Below are 15,626 nucleotides of genomic sequence, written 5' to 3'. Positions count from 1 at the left end.
ATTTTAAAAGGTTGTAAATATTGATTTCATGCATTGATTGCACATCGTAATATCTTACCAAATCTGAATTAAACCCGAATATGTGGCCTCTAGGGCATAACTCTTTGAAAAAACTACCCTATATAAAGAGAATGGTAAATACTGTGTGGTCTAAAAATGAAAGGCCTTAATACTTATTCTTAATATAAATTTTGGGCAATTATCGGTCACAATATAATAAAAAATTGTCCACCTGGGCACTAGAGAGTAGTTTCATAGACTCCAGTAAAGCGGGGCTGACCATACAACACCGTACACAAATACCCTGAACATGAGAAAAAATTCAATCTTGATGGCCAAATTGTTTAAATTGTTATTGGAGAGATTTACGGAAGGAACCACGACATTCCTTACAAGAAAATTTCAGTGGCGGTTCTTTAATGGTCATGGGAGCATTTTGATTTGGCATTTCTTGGTTGTCGAATGAATGCAATGGACTACGTTTAAATCTTGGAAGACAAATTATTGCCATTTTGGGAAAGCAGTAACAATGAAAGTCTCGTTTTCAGCAGGGCAATTCGTCAGTTCATAAAAGTCGCCATACTTAAGAATGGTTAAAATCAAAAAAATATTCCAACTTCCTACCAGAATCCGATTGAGAACATATGGGGAATCTTGACTCGTCGTGTCTATGCAGAAAACCGCCAATACCAAACTGTGTTTAACCCAAAGGAGTGGTTATTGATGAATGGCGGTCAATTGATGAATATTTGCGAACAAAATTTGATAGACAGTATAATGGACAGAATTTTTGAACTTATTCAAAATAAGGGAGAGTTTGATCATTTTATTGTGTACAATAACTTAATAGGTCCATGGTATTTATCAACTAACATACCAATTGAATAAAAGGTTCATATATAGTTATGATACGCATAGTAGTTGTCTTTGAGTAGAACCGAAACCACATACAAATGGCTATTAATCCATAAATACAAGCTAGTCGAAATATATCGGTAGTCTTGGAGTAATTTTTCGCTGTTTTACAAACACTTGGACAATAAAAATTCTCACAACATATTTGTGTAGGGCATATATAAATGTAGAAAAAATGTAAATGTGCCGAAAAAATGCCCAAAATCTGCCCAAGTCGTAAATTTTACTTATTTATGCCCACTTTTGGGCATAAATGCCCACTTTCGGCAACTCTGCTCCTGATAGTAGCATGGGTTTCTTGATGGTGGTCTTTGGTACCCAAGTGTTGCTTTTGCTGCAGTTTGTAGGGAGTGAGCAAATCTTTGCCATTGTGCTTCTATATTACAAGGAGGACTAGGAAGTGGGTAAATTGGGCGGATTAGGCTACTGCTACCTGTTGTGTTTGTAGCTTTTCGGTGTCGAGTTTCCGTGTTACATAAAATCGCACCTTTGCTGCTACATTAAGACGGGTTCGAACCTTGGCTGCAACAAGGTAATGTTCCGAATCAATATTCGCTCCTGGGATCGATCGAATATCTAAAACTCTGGATGAATGATCAATTTGAGGATCAATTTGATTTCTAATTATCACGGAGATAATGAATTAATAGATGCCTTTAAGGGCTTCAAAAACCACGCGAAAAAAACATTTATTAAACAGTCCAACGAACCAACAAATTTTATGACACGGGGTATAAAAACAAAGATTTGTTTCTAATTTATTTTATACCAAATTCTAAAAGTATATTTTTAATATTATCTTCATACAATTTTAAATGTGATTTTGTAATTATTATTAAATACATCATGGGACCATTGTATGAATATAGTTGGGTAAAATACGATATAGCGTGTCTTTGTAGTTCTTTGGGTTGATCCTTGGATAAATATAATGATACAATTTCCGATATATCATTCAGATGTTTGCCATCCAATTCGAGACACACAATAAGATTTGGAAATGAATCCAACAATTTCAATTGAAGTTTGTATTCCTGTGTTTGGCTATTAAAACAAAAAGAAAAGGAATAAAATATAAATATGTTAGGAAACCCAAAAGTAAAGCAATACATACGCTGTAATTTTCTCCTTGCAAGAATATTGGGCAGCTTTTTGCAGGAAGTTCTTGAGAAAAGGTATAACATCACTACAAGGAATAAAAAAATTATGAATTACAACTCAAGGGGTATAATATGAAAATCAGGAATAAACTCACTCTAAACTTCTTTTGGTTATAAAATCCTTGGCACATTTGGCCAATATTTCAAGTAAGGAAAAACAACGATTCAATACTAAGGCATTCCGTTGGCGAAATTTCTCAACCAAAGGCGACCAAATTAAATGTACCAATGGTAGTAAAACATTTTCATAATTTCTCAGTAACGGTAAACCACAGGACAAACATTCGAGGGCAAGGATTTGTAAACGCTGATCCGAGGAATTAATAAATTTAACAACTTGTTCCAAAATTGATTTAATAATTTCAATATGACGTGGTAAACTTTTGTCGGTATTTTCCGCATCATCAGTTGTTTCATTTTCCGTCTCTCTTTCCGTTATATTTGCATTGTTATGATGTGACGGGATGTCTTCATTATTTGAATTGAAATCTTCCGAAAATTGTTTGTCATTTAATAATTGCAACCATGTCGATAATAAATCATTTTCCTCATCAATTGTCATATCATCGGTTTCCATTGCATTTTCACCTTGTTGCAATTCCGCACTGCAGGTTTCCAACCATTTTTCTATGTGTATTAGGAATGCATTAAACACTTTTAGATATGAAATAATATTCTGTGTTTGATGTGCCTTGGAACATTCATTGTATATTGTTTGAAATATCGTTTCCATATGCGGCAAGGTGTTCCGTGAGGAAAATTGCAAAAGTACACTGAGTATATCCACAGCTGATTTGCTATCAGGTGTCTATAGAATATTTACGAGAAATTAATACGAATTCGATATATTCCAATGAGAGATTTATGACTTACTCTTTTCAGTAATGTATTTAAATGATAGGCTATATAGTCGGCATGACTCTCCACCAATTGTGTAACTTTATTAAATCGCAAAGCTTTTTGCATGGATACAAGGGCAAATGTTGCTGCTTTATAAACAAATGTATTGCTGTGAGCTAGAACATATAAATATTATAAATAATTTTTATTTATTTAATTTGTTCCATTATTTAGAAATTGATCATACCTATTTTTAATAAGACCTTGTGCAATGCCTGAAACACATAGCTATCAAATCTTTCACCCACATACAATGCACAGTGTCCCAAACAATCCATAATAATGCAAGTATGCAGAACATTGAACTCAGCATCGGCAATTGTGACATTATTTTCATTTGCATCTAAAAAGAAAAATTGGCTGCTTAATAAAATATTTTAAAAAATAATAAAAAAAAAACTTTTACCCTCAATCTCATCATCCGAATCGCAATCTTGTGTTCGTATTTCCACAGCAGATTCATACAGTCCTGGAGTTCGATCAACAAACCATTCTGTATTCTATAAAACACACAAAAAAAGAAAACACTTTTATATATTAATTATTTAACTAAATTATCATTTTTTCTCTAACACATACTTACCTTATTACTTTTAAGTTTAGTCACATTATCTGGCTGCAAAGATAAATGCCAATGTCTATCATTTAACAATTCATCCAGCAGTTTTTTAACAAAATCCAAATCATTATAACGAAAATTCGTATCTTTTTCCTTGGCCGTTGACAGCCACAATAATATAAGAAATATTTCATTTATAGCGGGATTTTGTTGATTCAATAAATCCATCAAATGATCGGTTACAATACGTTGTAATATCGTTACACTACCCACAATACGGCAAATATCTTTTAAACATTTCAAACATCTTTCCGATGATATATTTTTAAACGAACGCCAAGGTAATTTACTAGCCCCCACATAATCACTTTCAATGACCATACTACGTAAGGAGTATTCTTCGACTAGAAAATTAATGGAAATATTTAATTCCAATGCGGCCAACAAACACATACAAAACATTTCCAAATTTTTCGGCACGGATAAAAGTAATTGTAATTTGCTGGCACTCAACGACTTGAAATATGCCTTCAAAAACATAAATTCCGTATATTGTTCTGAATCATCACCTCTTTGTATAATACGTGGTAATTTTGTTAAATGTTCATCGAAAAGCAGTTCAGAATTTTCATCAAAAATTCCACCATTAATATATAATTTTTGCATTTGTTCTATACAATCACTACACAACTTTCGTATATGAACATCATCGTCTTCGGTAGAGGCCACCACATTTTCAAGCAAAAATATAAAATTATCTTTGAGATTATTATAGGCACAATTTTGTATTAATAAACAACACATTTGTGCATATTCCTGGCGTATTTTAGTCGATGCATGAGATCTTAAAATGTTTGTCTCTGTAAATATAATACGTAATTTTTTCGATGATGCCTGTATCCATTGTGAAGTTCGACCATCGGTTTGCATTTTTTTCATACGATCTTCCAATTGTTCACGATTCTTTTTAATGGCCAATATATCATCGTCGTTGTTGCTGTTATCGCTGGAATAGCTATGATGATAACTGGAAATAAGTTTTTTAAATGCCTCCACATCATATTTGGCATTGATTACATCTTCCATTGTTTCTTCATAGATGATGCAAAGTATTCGGCCCAAAGCTTTTATCGAATTCTAAAATAATTGAATTGTTTAATTATTTAAATTGTTTATATTTCACACGAAAACTTACGATTTTTATTGTCTCCCCAATTTTGTCATCGGATAATGCGGTTTTATACAGCAGTGTAACAATTTTGGGTAGAAATATGAAAAGTACATTGGCCACCTGATTTCGTAGAACTACATCCATGCGATCAGCTTCATCGTGAACATAAAACACAATCATAAGGCATTCCAACGATGCAATGCTGGATAAAGTAATGGATATATTTTCAATATATTTCAATATTCAGTTGGCGTGGATGTTTTAAAATATTTTAGGCGGAATTTTTAAAAATATTTTTTTCAAGGCGTGGATCTTTTAAAAATAATTTTTTCAAGGTGTGGATTTTTTAAAAACTATTTTTTAAGGCGTGGATTTTTTAAAAATAATTTTTTCAAAGCGTGGATTTTTTAAAAATAATTTTTTCAAGGCGTGCATTTTTTAAAAATATTTTTTTCAAGGCGTGGATTTTTTAAAAATATTTTTTTCAAGGGGTGCATTTTTTAAAAATATTTTTTTCAAGGCGTGCATTTTTTAAAAATAATTTTTTCAAGGCGTGGATTTTTTTAAAAATATTTTTTTTTAAGGCGTGCATTTTTAAAAATAATTTTTTCAAAGCGTGGATTTTTTAAAAATATTTTTTTCAAGGCGTAGATTTTTTACAAATATATTTTTAGGACTTATGTTAGGCATAGATTTTTTTAAAATAATTATTTCAAGGCTTGGATTTTTTAAAAATGTTTTTTTAGGACTAATGTTAGGCATAGATTTTTTAAAAATAATTTTTTCAAGTTTTTTAAAAATATTTTAGACTAATATTAGATAAAAAATATTTTTTTCCTAGATTTTTTATATATTGTTTTTCAAGACTAATGTTAGGCCTCCTAAATTTTTTAATATATTTTTCAAAACTAATGTTAGGCCTCAAAATTTTTTTGTATATATTTTTTCAAGACTTATGTTAGGCCTCCTAGATTTTTTATATATATATATTTATCAATACTAATGTTAGGCCTCCTAGATTTTTTTAAACATGTATTGTTAAGGTCTAGATTTTTTTAAGTCTTCAATAGGTAATTAAACCCGACGTTAGTTTTTTAGGGGAATATTTTAGCAAACACTTGCTGAAGTTCATTCGCAAGTGATTTTCTTGTAAACACTCGACTTACGACTTAATTTGCCTGAAACATATTTGAACCAAAGACCGATATTTTGATATATCAAAGTATACATATTCTCATTAACTTTAAGTCTAATGTAAAAAAAAGTTATAACTTTGTAATCATTATTAAAAGTATTAGTTTATCTCAAAACTAGTCGTAAACCCAAACTAGCTATTAAATAAATTATAATAACAGAAAAGTGATACGTACACCAATTTCTTATATTTCTCATGTTCAATGAGATCAACCAATGTCAGCAGGATTTGCCCCAAAATCATTGATGAATCCTTACAATAAAATTGTTCCAAAACATCTGTTGTGGAGCGACGCAAACATTCAGCCATACACTTTACCGCAGCCAATTTCAATTCTTCCGAAATATTCGGTCTCATTGTGGCTTTATCACATTCCCGTATTTGTTTAATAACCACAACCAGCATCGTCCGCAGAGCCGTCAATTCTTTTAGATATATTTTCGATGTCACCAGAGTTATGCATTCCAAGCAACCGGTACGCAGGTCTTCATTGGCACTGGAATGGAAAGCAGAGATTAAAAAAAATAGCAAATGATATTTTATATTGAAAAAATTTTCTACTTACTTGCTTAGCTCATCCAGTTTAAGGACCAATGGAACCAATATGTGTATATTAAAAATATTCATTTGCATCCAATTAAATTGTACCAATTCATTTTCCAATTTGGCTAAGGTCTCCTTGCGGGGTTGACGCAAAAAGCTGTCCAGAGCTGGTTTTATAGAATTTACAAAAGGCTCCAGTGAAGACATTTTCAATGGATTTTAAGATGAACTTAAAATGTGTGTATATGACGACGTCCTACACCAATGGATTAATAGTATGTCCAATGCCTTCAGACCGGCACTATACCTAAAATCAGCTGATTTTTGTTTATATCTGAAACTACATTCATAGCACTCATTTTACAGTGAGTGGCGTGTTTAGAATTTAGTCTCTGTTGATAACTTTACAGAATTCTAAAATTATCAGCTGATTACCACTTCTTCCATGTCGCTTGATATGTAAGTTTTGAAGCGTTATGTATTCGCAACCATTCGTAAACAAAGTTTTCCCAGTCATTTTGTTTTAAGCTCGCTTTTTATCAATATTCCGGCGGTTCTTAATACGGGGGCTATCTTTGAAACATCTTCCTTAGTCATTCTCTTTTGCAAAACAATTTATTGGCATCCGTCTACACATCTGGTTTGGTATTTATTGTTGAATCCACATTAAAATATTATGAAATAATCTAACATCCGCCGAATATTTTCAGTGTAACCATGAAACGTATCTGCCTCTTAAAACCAATGGAGCCAGAGCATCAAACCATACATTTGAGCTCGGGTAAAAATATTATTGGGCGCCAAAAAGAAACCGGTATACGGGATGCCAAATGTTCCAGGCAACAAGTCGAATTAGATGTGGATATGGAAAAGGCGAAGGTTAAACTTAAGGTTCTTGGACTAAATCCATGCGGTATAAATGGCTTGATGGGCATGCAACACACTGAATGTGAATTGCAGCATGGTGATATATTGGAAATAGTTTATGGTAGGCATCCATTTGAAGTACACTTTAAACCTCCGCCAGAGATGGACAAACCCATAGAAAACTTAGATCCAAAAGATCTAGAAATTGATGGTAAAATCACAGAAGAAACGTCAGCAGACACTTGGAGTGATGTGGAAAATGGCAAAATGTTGGTGTTTACCAGCAAAGGTGTCAAGGCTTCCGATAAAATTGCCTCATACGATATGGATGGTACTATTATTAGAACCAAATCAGGCAATGTTTTCCCTAAAACATGCGATGATTGGATGCTTAACTATCCAGAGGTGCCGAAGAAACTTAAATCATTAAAAGAATCTGGTTTTAAAATATGCTTCTTCACAAATCAGGGTGGCATTGCAAAGGGCAAAACTGATTTGAATGAATTTAAGCAAAAAATAAAACAAATTATTGCCAAGCTGCAAGTACCGGTACAGGCATTTATAGCCATTACAGATGGCTATTATCGTAAGCCATTGCCCGGAATGTGGGAACATTTGGAAAAACATGCCAACGATGGCATTCCTATTAAAAAAGAAATAAGTTTTTATGTTGGTGATGCTGCTGGGCGGCCGGAATTGGGCAAAGGCAAGACAAAACGTAGAAAAGATCATTCATTGGCCGATCGTCTATTTGCCCATAATGTAGGTTTGACATTTTACACACCCGAGGAACATTTTTTGTCGACGAAAAAGGAAGAATGGATAAGACCAGAATTTGATCCTACCAAAGATTTCGAGAGTCTTTCGTTATTAGAACCCAAAGATGCTAAGCTACCGGCTGACCAATGTGAAATGATAATTATGGTCGGTCTACCGGGATCAGGTGAGTTAAATATATGCGAAATAATAAAGTCGTAATGGGGAGTAATATATAGGATATATAAATGCATAAAAAAATTCTATATATAATTTAAAAGCTTCAAAATTTTATTCCAAAATGGTATAGACTTTAATTTTAAGAGGGGTTTATTAAGAGGGAGTTCGACTGGGATTGTTAATTAAGTTAATATTTCCTTACTTCCCAATTTTCCATACTTCCATTGAAGATCATATATAACCTTGTATTTCATCTGTCCAAGAACTGCTATTTTAAATAAAACTTAATTTAAAAGTAATTTTTAATCGAAGATTGGCAAAGTCAGGCTATTAGAAATTAATTTAAATAAAGTCTTTTTTCCTCATTAATCGAGTTTTCAATCTATCCTTGGGGATATATGAGACATATAAAATATAACGCCACAAAAATTATGATTTTTTCGAACCAGTTCCTATATATCGAGAAGTATGGACTTCCCCCACATAATACATGTATGTTGACATAATCTGCAGTCTAAGACCTACCTTTAAACATTTCAGATATTCAATAAAAAATAAAACTCAATTACCAGTTTTTTAATTTTTTCTAATTTTAATTTCTTTTTTTCCTCAACTAGGAAAATCACATTTTTGCAAGAAAACTCTTGCACCACTGGGCTATACAATTGCCAATGCTGATACCGTGGGCAGCGTGCAGGCATGTTTGAAAATCTGTGAAAATGCTCTAATGTCATCAACATCCTGTGTTGTGGATAATACAAATGTCGATATGGAAAGTCGAAAACGATTTGTAGAACTTGCCAAAAAACTGAACGCACAATGTCGTTGCTTTGTAATGAATGTAAGTGTGGGTCAGGTAAAACATAATATAGCATTCCGCCAACTAACCGATGCAAAACATACAAAAATTAATGATATGGTTTTAAATATGATGAAAAAGAAATTCACACCGCCTCAACGGGAGGAGGGATTTGCGGAAATAGTTAAGGTTAATATAAAACCAGATTTTGAACGTGATGATTGGAAACGTCTTTACGCAATGTATTTGGTAGATAAATAAAAAAATTAATATTAACAAGAGATTTTTGTTTCTGTGGACTTGATTCTTTCAAAAAAAATGGAAATGTTTACAACACATACACTTGTGGCAGCAGTATAATATTTGCTAATACCAGAAGTCTTCAGTCTAAAGTAAAAATTCGTTTTGCTATGTCATCAATTAACCAATCGACAGCATTCAGAAGCTTTTCCCCGGTCACAGCACTGACACCAACCACCAGCCAATGATGTGTGGTAATATTATCCAATTGTAAAGCCTATAAACAAATAATATCATCAGATTAAATATTTAGGGGGCTGCGAGAACTTTACTTCTTTAATTTCATTTGCTGTCAATGCTCCAGGCAAATCTTGTTTATTGGCCAGTACCAGCAATGTGGCTCCTGCCAGTCTTTCTTCTTGCAACAGAATTTCCAATTCTTGTTTGCATGTCTCCAAACGCATTCTATCCGCACTATCTACCACCCAAACTAAACCATCAGTACACTCGAAATAATTACGCCAATATGAACGCAGAGACTTTTGACCACCAACATCCCACATATTCAATGTGTAACCATTGTGCTCCAAAGTTTTTATGTTAAAGCCCAATGTGGGTGAAATGGTATCAATGGGTTCTCCATTGAAACGTTTCAGAATAGTTGTCTTACCGGCATTGTCCAAGCCCCTAACAAATAAAAACAAGAAGAACATAACAAAACATGATTCATCCGTTTGGTGGGAGGTGAGACAACTTTGTGTCGAACACCTATGTCTTCTGGCTCTAATTCAACTTACAGCAACAATATACGCATCTCTTTCTCCTTTTGTCTCATTTTCTTCAATACTGTTAAAAATCCCATAATTTTAATTTAATATTTTTATTAAAATCCAATATTAATTTATTATATTGCTAACAGCTGCTGCCGCTGCGCTTAAACTTTTTTTAGTTTATATTTCACACAGAGAATATCACAAAGCCAACCAGATATCATATCTATCGCCGTTTCTAGAAGAAGGAGAATATAGAGCAAATGAATGGATGAAAATCGGGAATCAAAACAAAAGAAGCAATAAATTGGTTCTGGAAATAAAAGTGAAATCACAGGTTTCTATAGTTCGAAAATTTGTGAAAAAAATTGAAATTTAAATAATGGCAAGGCCTATTAATAATAGGTTCGTTCGTTTGCTCAATAATTTCCACAAATTATTATAAAATTTTCGTTTACCCAAAATTCTAGTAAAAGAAAGTGAATTAATTCTTATAACGAAAATTTACTCAGTGAGGATTTTCTTGCACCGTCGGCTGTTTTGTAACTAAACAACAAAATTGTTGTCAAACCAACTGATTGTTTTGTGAATTTTTATTTGATTTTGTATCATTAAATATTTAAATGGATGAGGAAAATCAAAGTATTTATAAGCAACCCTAATGCTGCTTTTTGTTGGCGCCAAATGGTTTGTTATTTTGTTTAATTTCTGTAATTTTCTCTCTTGAGAACGAAAAATCCCAATTTATTCTCTGCAAATTCTTACTGAGTAAATGTTACTGGGAAAGTAAACGAATGAACCTAATGTTATCCAGGGTGACCAGCTGGCTATCAGCTGGCTCTCAAATTTACTGTCAAAATACATTATTGTGAATTGACTTCCATTATAAAAACGTAAACAAAGTCTATTTTTTTTAAAAATTAGACTAGAAAAAATACAGCTGACTTCCGCTTGCTGTGTGGCCTTATTAATATATATTCAATTATATATCAAGATTTATTAATAAGGTCATCCAGGAAGACCAGCTGTTTCTAAAGTTTGATGTCAAAATCCTCTATTGTAAATTGTTTTACATTATGAAAACATAAACTGTATCCATATTTATGACATTTAACTTGAGAACTAACATCTGCTATATATCAAGTCATATTGAATAACTATCAAAATACTCTAAGTTTTGAACTAATGGTATGAAACCAATGCGTATTAATAAGGTCAGCCAGGAAGCTAAAGATGATTCTCAAGTTTCCTGTCAAAGTTCATTACTCTGAAAACGTAAAATACTTTGAAGTTTTTGACATTTAACTTGAAAAATAACAGCTGTACCTTTACTAACTTATTAAAGTGGCCCGCAGACGATCATGCATGCATGACATGCATTTTGTGGTATTAGTGAAAATTTGTATGAGTCACACCTACAATGCATGAAGAAAAATCCATTTTTTTTCTCATCCACGATGCTCAATGTTGACGTGTGCGTGGTTGAGATATCATGCATATTCTCATTTATGGCTTTTTTATAGCGAATGGGTGTATAGTGGTGTCGGATACTGAGAAAAAATATAATTGAGTTATTAGAAGTTTGCCGGTCGTTATCACCACTTTTTTAAACATTTTCTTTATTTTTCAAGCACACGGTCAAAATCGCCAAAACTAAATCGTCCGTTATCGACATTGTTTGTACAGCACGATATCAAAAGTGAAATGATTGCATGAACCATGTGCGCTGAATCTTCATGCACACGTACACGATTTTGATGTCATGCATGCATGTCCGTGTGCGGCGCACTTAGTAGCCCTTGATTTTGACTATTAATAAGGTCACCCAGGAAGATCAGCTGCTTCTCGAGTTTGATAAATAACACCTGTTTTTCGCTTTCTGGGTTACATTATTAATAAGCCTCGGATAGTATGCAAGCTTATGCAAGGTAGGGCATAGCTACCATCTGATTCCATTTTTTTTTTGAGTTGGCTGTTCTATAAAATCAAAATATATATTACATATTTTTGGTCTATTCCCGTACTGCAAGAATCTACAACTTTTTACTACGATAACGAATTTTCCTTTATGATATCGAAGAAAATAGTAAAATCGAGTAGATTCTTGCAGTACGGGAACATACGATTTGTGTATGTGTGTGTGTTGTTTTGAATACTATGTCAAATAAATTGAAATATATTCAAATTTTATTGAAATATATCCATCTTTAATTGAAATTATTTTTTAATGCGTCCGTCTGGAAGTAATTACTTTGTTATGGATGAAACAAATATATCATGGTATTCACTATGGGATTTTGGAACGAAATCATAACAATTCATTCATTTTTCGCGTTTTTAGTTATTTGTTTGAAAAAATGTCAAATAAACACAACCACTTTTTGCGCGTATTTATTTTATATTTTGGCAGAAAGCCACAAAGTTGCTTTTTTGTTTTCAACTCAAGCTGTCCTACCTTGTATAAAACGGCATGTAGATTAGAACTTTTTACCGGGTTAATCTACTTTCATGGTATAATAATAGAAGGTAACAGCAAGTGTTGTTGTACAAAAAACGATACAACAACCACATGGAAATTTGTTGTTGTAAGTTCTACTAGTGTCAACTCATTTGACAGAAAAATGTAAACAAACAAATCATCATCAAATTATTTTTATTTTGAAAATGAAATATCTTCGAATCCTCAAAATAAAAATTGAAAAACATGAATGAAAATGTATCAAATTTATATTTCTATCGCTTCCACATCTTTCCTATAATTGAGCCATTGCCATATATATGTGTAACACATATGAAAATACTGGGAATAGCGAGTTATTCCTTGAAGAAAGATTTGCTTCCTCAAACTTTCCCAGCAGGCAGATTGAGTAAATTGAATACAAGAGCACATTTAATAAAGAACAATTTCAAATTGTATGCGTTCCCAATTTTCCTGTTGGGTGATTTTTAAAAACATAATTTGTCAAATTCACATTGACACTAGTATTACGTTGGAATCAAATCAGCTGGGATTTGCTGTTACCTTTTATAATTGTACCATGATCTACTTTATGGGAATTTATTCGACACATGGCCATGACAAGATCTATTAATAAGGTCACAAAGATAGCAATCGAAATCGGAAAACAGCTGTTTTTTCTCAAGTCTAATGTCAAAAATTTCGACTTTGTTTACGTTTTCAGAATGGAAGTCAATTCACAATAATGCATTTTGACAGCAAACTTGAGAGGTATCGATAATCAGCTGGTCTCCCTTGGTGGCCTTATTTATAGGCCATGTGCCATGACTTCCATTATGAAAACGTAAACAAAGTCGAAATTTTTGTCATCAGACTTGAGAAAAAACAGCTGTTTTCCGATTTCGATTGCTATCTTGGTGACCTTATTAATAGATCTTGATTCGACATATATGCAAAGGAATTGACAATTGAAGCCCACTGGGTTAACGAAATCCGATTAAATGTAAACGTACTATTATTGTACCATGGGATGGACCTACATTGAATATATACTGCCAAAATATTTTTCGTCCCTCAAAAACCCTAAATAGATCCCCTTAAAAAATAAGTTATTTTCTTTTGATATATAGAAAAAAAAATGAACAAATATTTAAATTTAAATAAAACTCCCAGACGTATAAACAGTATAATAAATCATAACTAAAAGTGACGCTTTCTATTTCGGTAGCACATATTTACCGTTTTCACAAACCAAAAATACAACTCTGTTCTCCAAAAACTGTCAAAAATTTCTGACAACTTCTCCAACCAATTCCAATGTGAATTTTTGCTAGTTCTCAATAGCCGACGAATAATTTTCCTGCAAGAAGCAATCCTCTCGTGAAATTTATCAAACACCAAAAATGAACTTTTCCAGAGTAAGTAACAAAATTAAAGCTATTCCTCTGAGGGAATGTAATATTATCCTTAATTCCATGAATTGAAAAAAATCAATTGCACAAAATTTTGAGCGTTTTTTTTTTGGAATATTGGATAACATTACGTAAGATAGGTTATATTTTGAGCAGAAATGTAATACTAAAAATATATTGTTTTTCCCCCAATTTGTTATAGGTCATTGTTCGCAGCCTCACCACCTCCGGTGTCCAACGTACCGTTGCCAAAGGAGAAGTAGAAAAGGGCTACTTTGAACTCAAAAAAGTACAAGAACATTTCCAAAAGAAGGATGGCAAACCTGTCTTCTTGAAGGGTTCCACTTTCGATCAAGTCTTGTACCGTCTCACCGTTGCCCTCGCTTTGGTCGGCGTTGGTGGTATGGGAAAATTGTTCTATGATTTGTCGGTCCCCAAGTCCGAATAAATACAGTTTATGTGTTTAGTAAAATGTTAGTCATTGTAAGAACCTTTGTCACCCTACTGTAGCCCCACATTTTATATATTTCTGTGTTGAAGAAAAAAGCATTTGTAAGTATTTGTTGTTTTGTGTCGTGTTGTTTGTATTGATTTATTTATGGATTTTTTTCTCTTTTATTTTTCTTTCAGAAATTCTATGGATAACTAGGATACCATGTTGACTGTTTCCCGGTGGTACCCCCACTGACCATATTTAAACATTCTTGCAAAAGCATTTTGAAAACAAAAGAAACATAGAAATATATAGATGTTGAGTTAAAATGTTGTTGATTTTTCTTATATTTGTATACATTTGGATACACTCCGGATAATACGTGTCGTCGTGTGTAAAAAAAGGCCTAAGTCTAGTTTAGGGACCCCTCGAGGATCCTTTTGAATTTTTTACCACACGTAGTCCTTGGGGTCCTGATTACAACGGTATACTTTTTTTTCTTATGAAAATCGGTATTTCCGGAGATATGGGCCTCCAAATTTCCGTTGGGACCCTTATATTTTCTCACGGGTTTTAAAAATGTACTTTATTTAATTTAAAGCGTTTGAAGTGCTGATTACAAAAACACTTATAATTAAAAGGAGATGCGATCGCGTAGCCAGAGCTGCCACCTGCCCATAGGAAAAAGTCTTAAATCCCCGGCCGAAGGCCTGCTACCCACAAACACTTCTAATTAAAAGGAGATTCGGTCGGGTAGCTGTAGTTAGCAACTGTCCATAGGAGAAAGTGTTAAATATCCGGCTACCCACTAACACCCATACTGTTTATCAAAATTAAAGAAGGGTCCCGCGGAATTTTAGAGACCCATATCTCAGAATGTGTGAACTTATATTTCTGTAATCAGGGCTTAAAACGCTTTAAATTTATACCCACATTGCCTAAGTAAATTTTAAAAATCATGAGAAAATGCAAGAGCCCCTACGGAAATTTGGAGGCCCACATCTCCGGAAATACGGATTTCCTCAAGAAAAAAAGGATACAATTGTAATCAGGGCCCCAAGGACTACATGTGGCAAAAGTTTCAAAACGATCCCCGAGGGGGTCCTAAAATAGATGTGTTCCTATCTCGGGAAGTATGGACTTGCCTCATGAAGGTCATGAATTTTTGTGATCACAAAGACAAGATGTGCCGGTGGTAAAAAAATTACAGAAAAATCCGAGATGAGACGCAATTTGTTCTTCGGTTTCATCTTTGTTTCCATAACTAC

At 33.1% G+C, this 15,626-nt stretch overlaps 4 protein-coding genes across 4 annotated transcripts; 2 read left to right on the top strand and 2 right to left on the bottom strand.

Annotated features, from left to right (window-relative positions):
• Positions 1 to 1,558: 1,558 nt before the first annotated feature.
• On the bottom strand, positions 1,559 to 6,650 carry LOC133330709 (uncharacterized). Its single transcript, XM_061539115.1, has 11 exons — positions 6,466 to 6,650; positions 6,076 to 6,396; positions 4,730 to 4,907; positions 3,559 to 4,671; positions 3,382 to 3,475; positions 3,163 to 3,318; positions 2,949 to 3,091; positions 2,171 to 2,883; positions 2,030 to 2,101; positions 1,679 to 1,959; positions 1,559 to 1,578 (listed from the first exon to the last, which is right to left on the bottom strand). Exons 1-11 carry the CDS (start codon positions 6,648 to 6,650, stop codon positions 1,559 to 1,561), a joined length of 3,276 nt encoding a protein of 1,091 aa, XP_061395099.1.
• A 497-nt stretch (positions 6,651 to 7,147) lies between these two features.
• On the top strand, positions 7,148 to 9,306 carry LOC133330724 (uncharacterized protein F21D5.5). Its single transcript, XM_061539129.1, has 2 exons — positions 7,148 to 8,253; positions 8,864 to 9,306. Exons 1-2 carry the CDS (start codon positions 7,161 to 7,163, stop codon positions 9,304 to 9,306), a joined length of 1,536 nt encoding a protein of 511 aa, XP_061395113.1. The 5' UTR covers positions 7,148 to 7,160.
• A 118-nt stretch (positions 9,307 to 9,424) lies between these two features.
• Positions 9,425 to 10,175, bottom strand: LOC133330718 (ADP-ribosylation factor-like protein 2). Its single transcript, XM_061539123.1, has 3 exons — positions 10,083 to 10,175; positions 9,618 to 9,972; positions 9,425 to 9,562 (listed from the first exon to the last, which is right to left on the bottom strand). The coding sequence occupies exons 1-3, from the start codon at positions 10,145 to 10,147 to the stop codon at positions 9,428 to 9,430; spliced, it is 555 nt and encodes a 184-aa protein (XP_061395107.1). The 5' UTR covers positions 10,148 to 10,175; the 3' UTR covers positions 9,425 to 9,427.
• Positions 10,176 to 13,835: 3,660 nt separating this feature from the next.
• LOC133330715 (cytochrome c oxidase subunit 7A, mitochondrial) lies at positions 13,836 to 14,397 on the top strand. Its single transcript, XM_061539120.1, has 2 exons — positions 13,836 to 13,931; positions 14,128 to 14,397. The coding sequence occupies exons 1-2, from the start codon at positions 13,917 to 13,919 to the stop codon at positions 14,371 to 14,373; spliced, it is 261 nt and encodes an 86-aa protein (XP_061395104.1). The 5' UTR covers positions 13,836 to 13,916; the 3' UTR covers positions 14,374 to 14,397.
• The last annotated feature ends 1,229 nt before the right edge of the window (positions 14,398 to 15,626 follow it).

This window comes from Musca vetustissima, unplaced genomic scaffold (genome assembly GCF_032173495.1).
Source record: "Musca vetustissima isolate MV318-11 ecotype Yass unplaced genomic scaffold, APGP_CSIRO_Mvet_v1 utg7881, whole genome shotgun sequence".
NCBI lineage: Eukaryota > Metazoa > Arthropoda > Insecta > Diptera > Muscidae > Musca > Musca vetustissima.
Note: the sequence above shows the minus strand (reverse complement) of the source record. Positions and strands in the feature narration are given on the sequence as shown.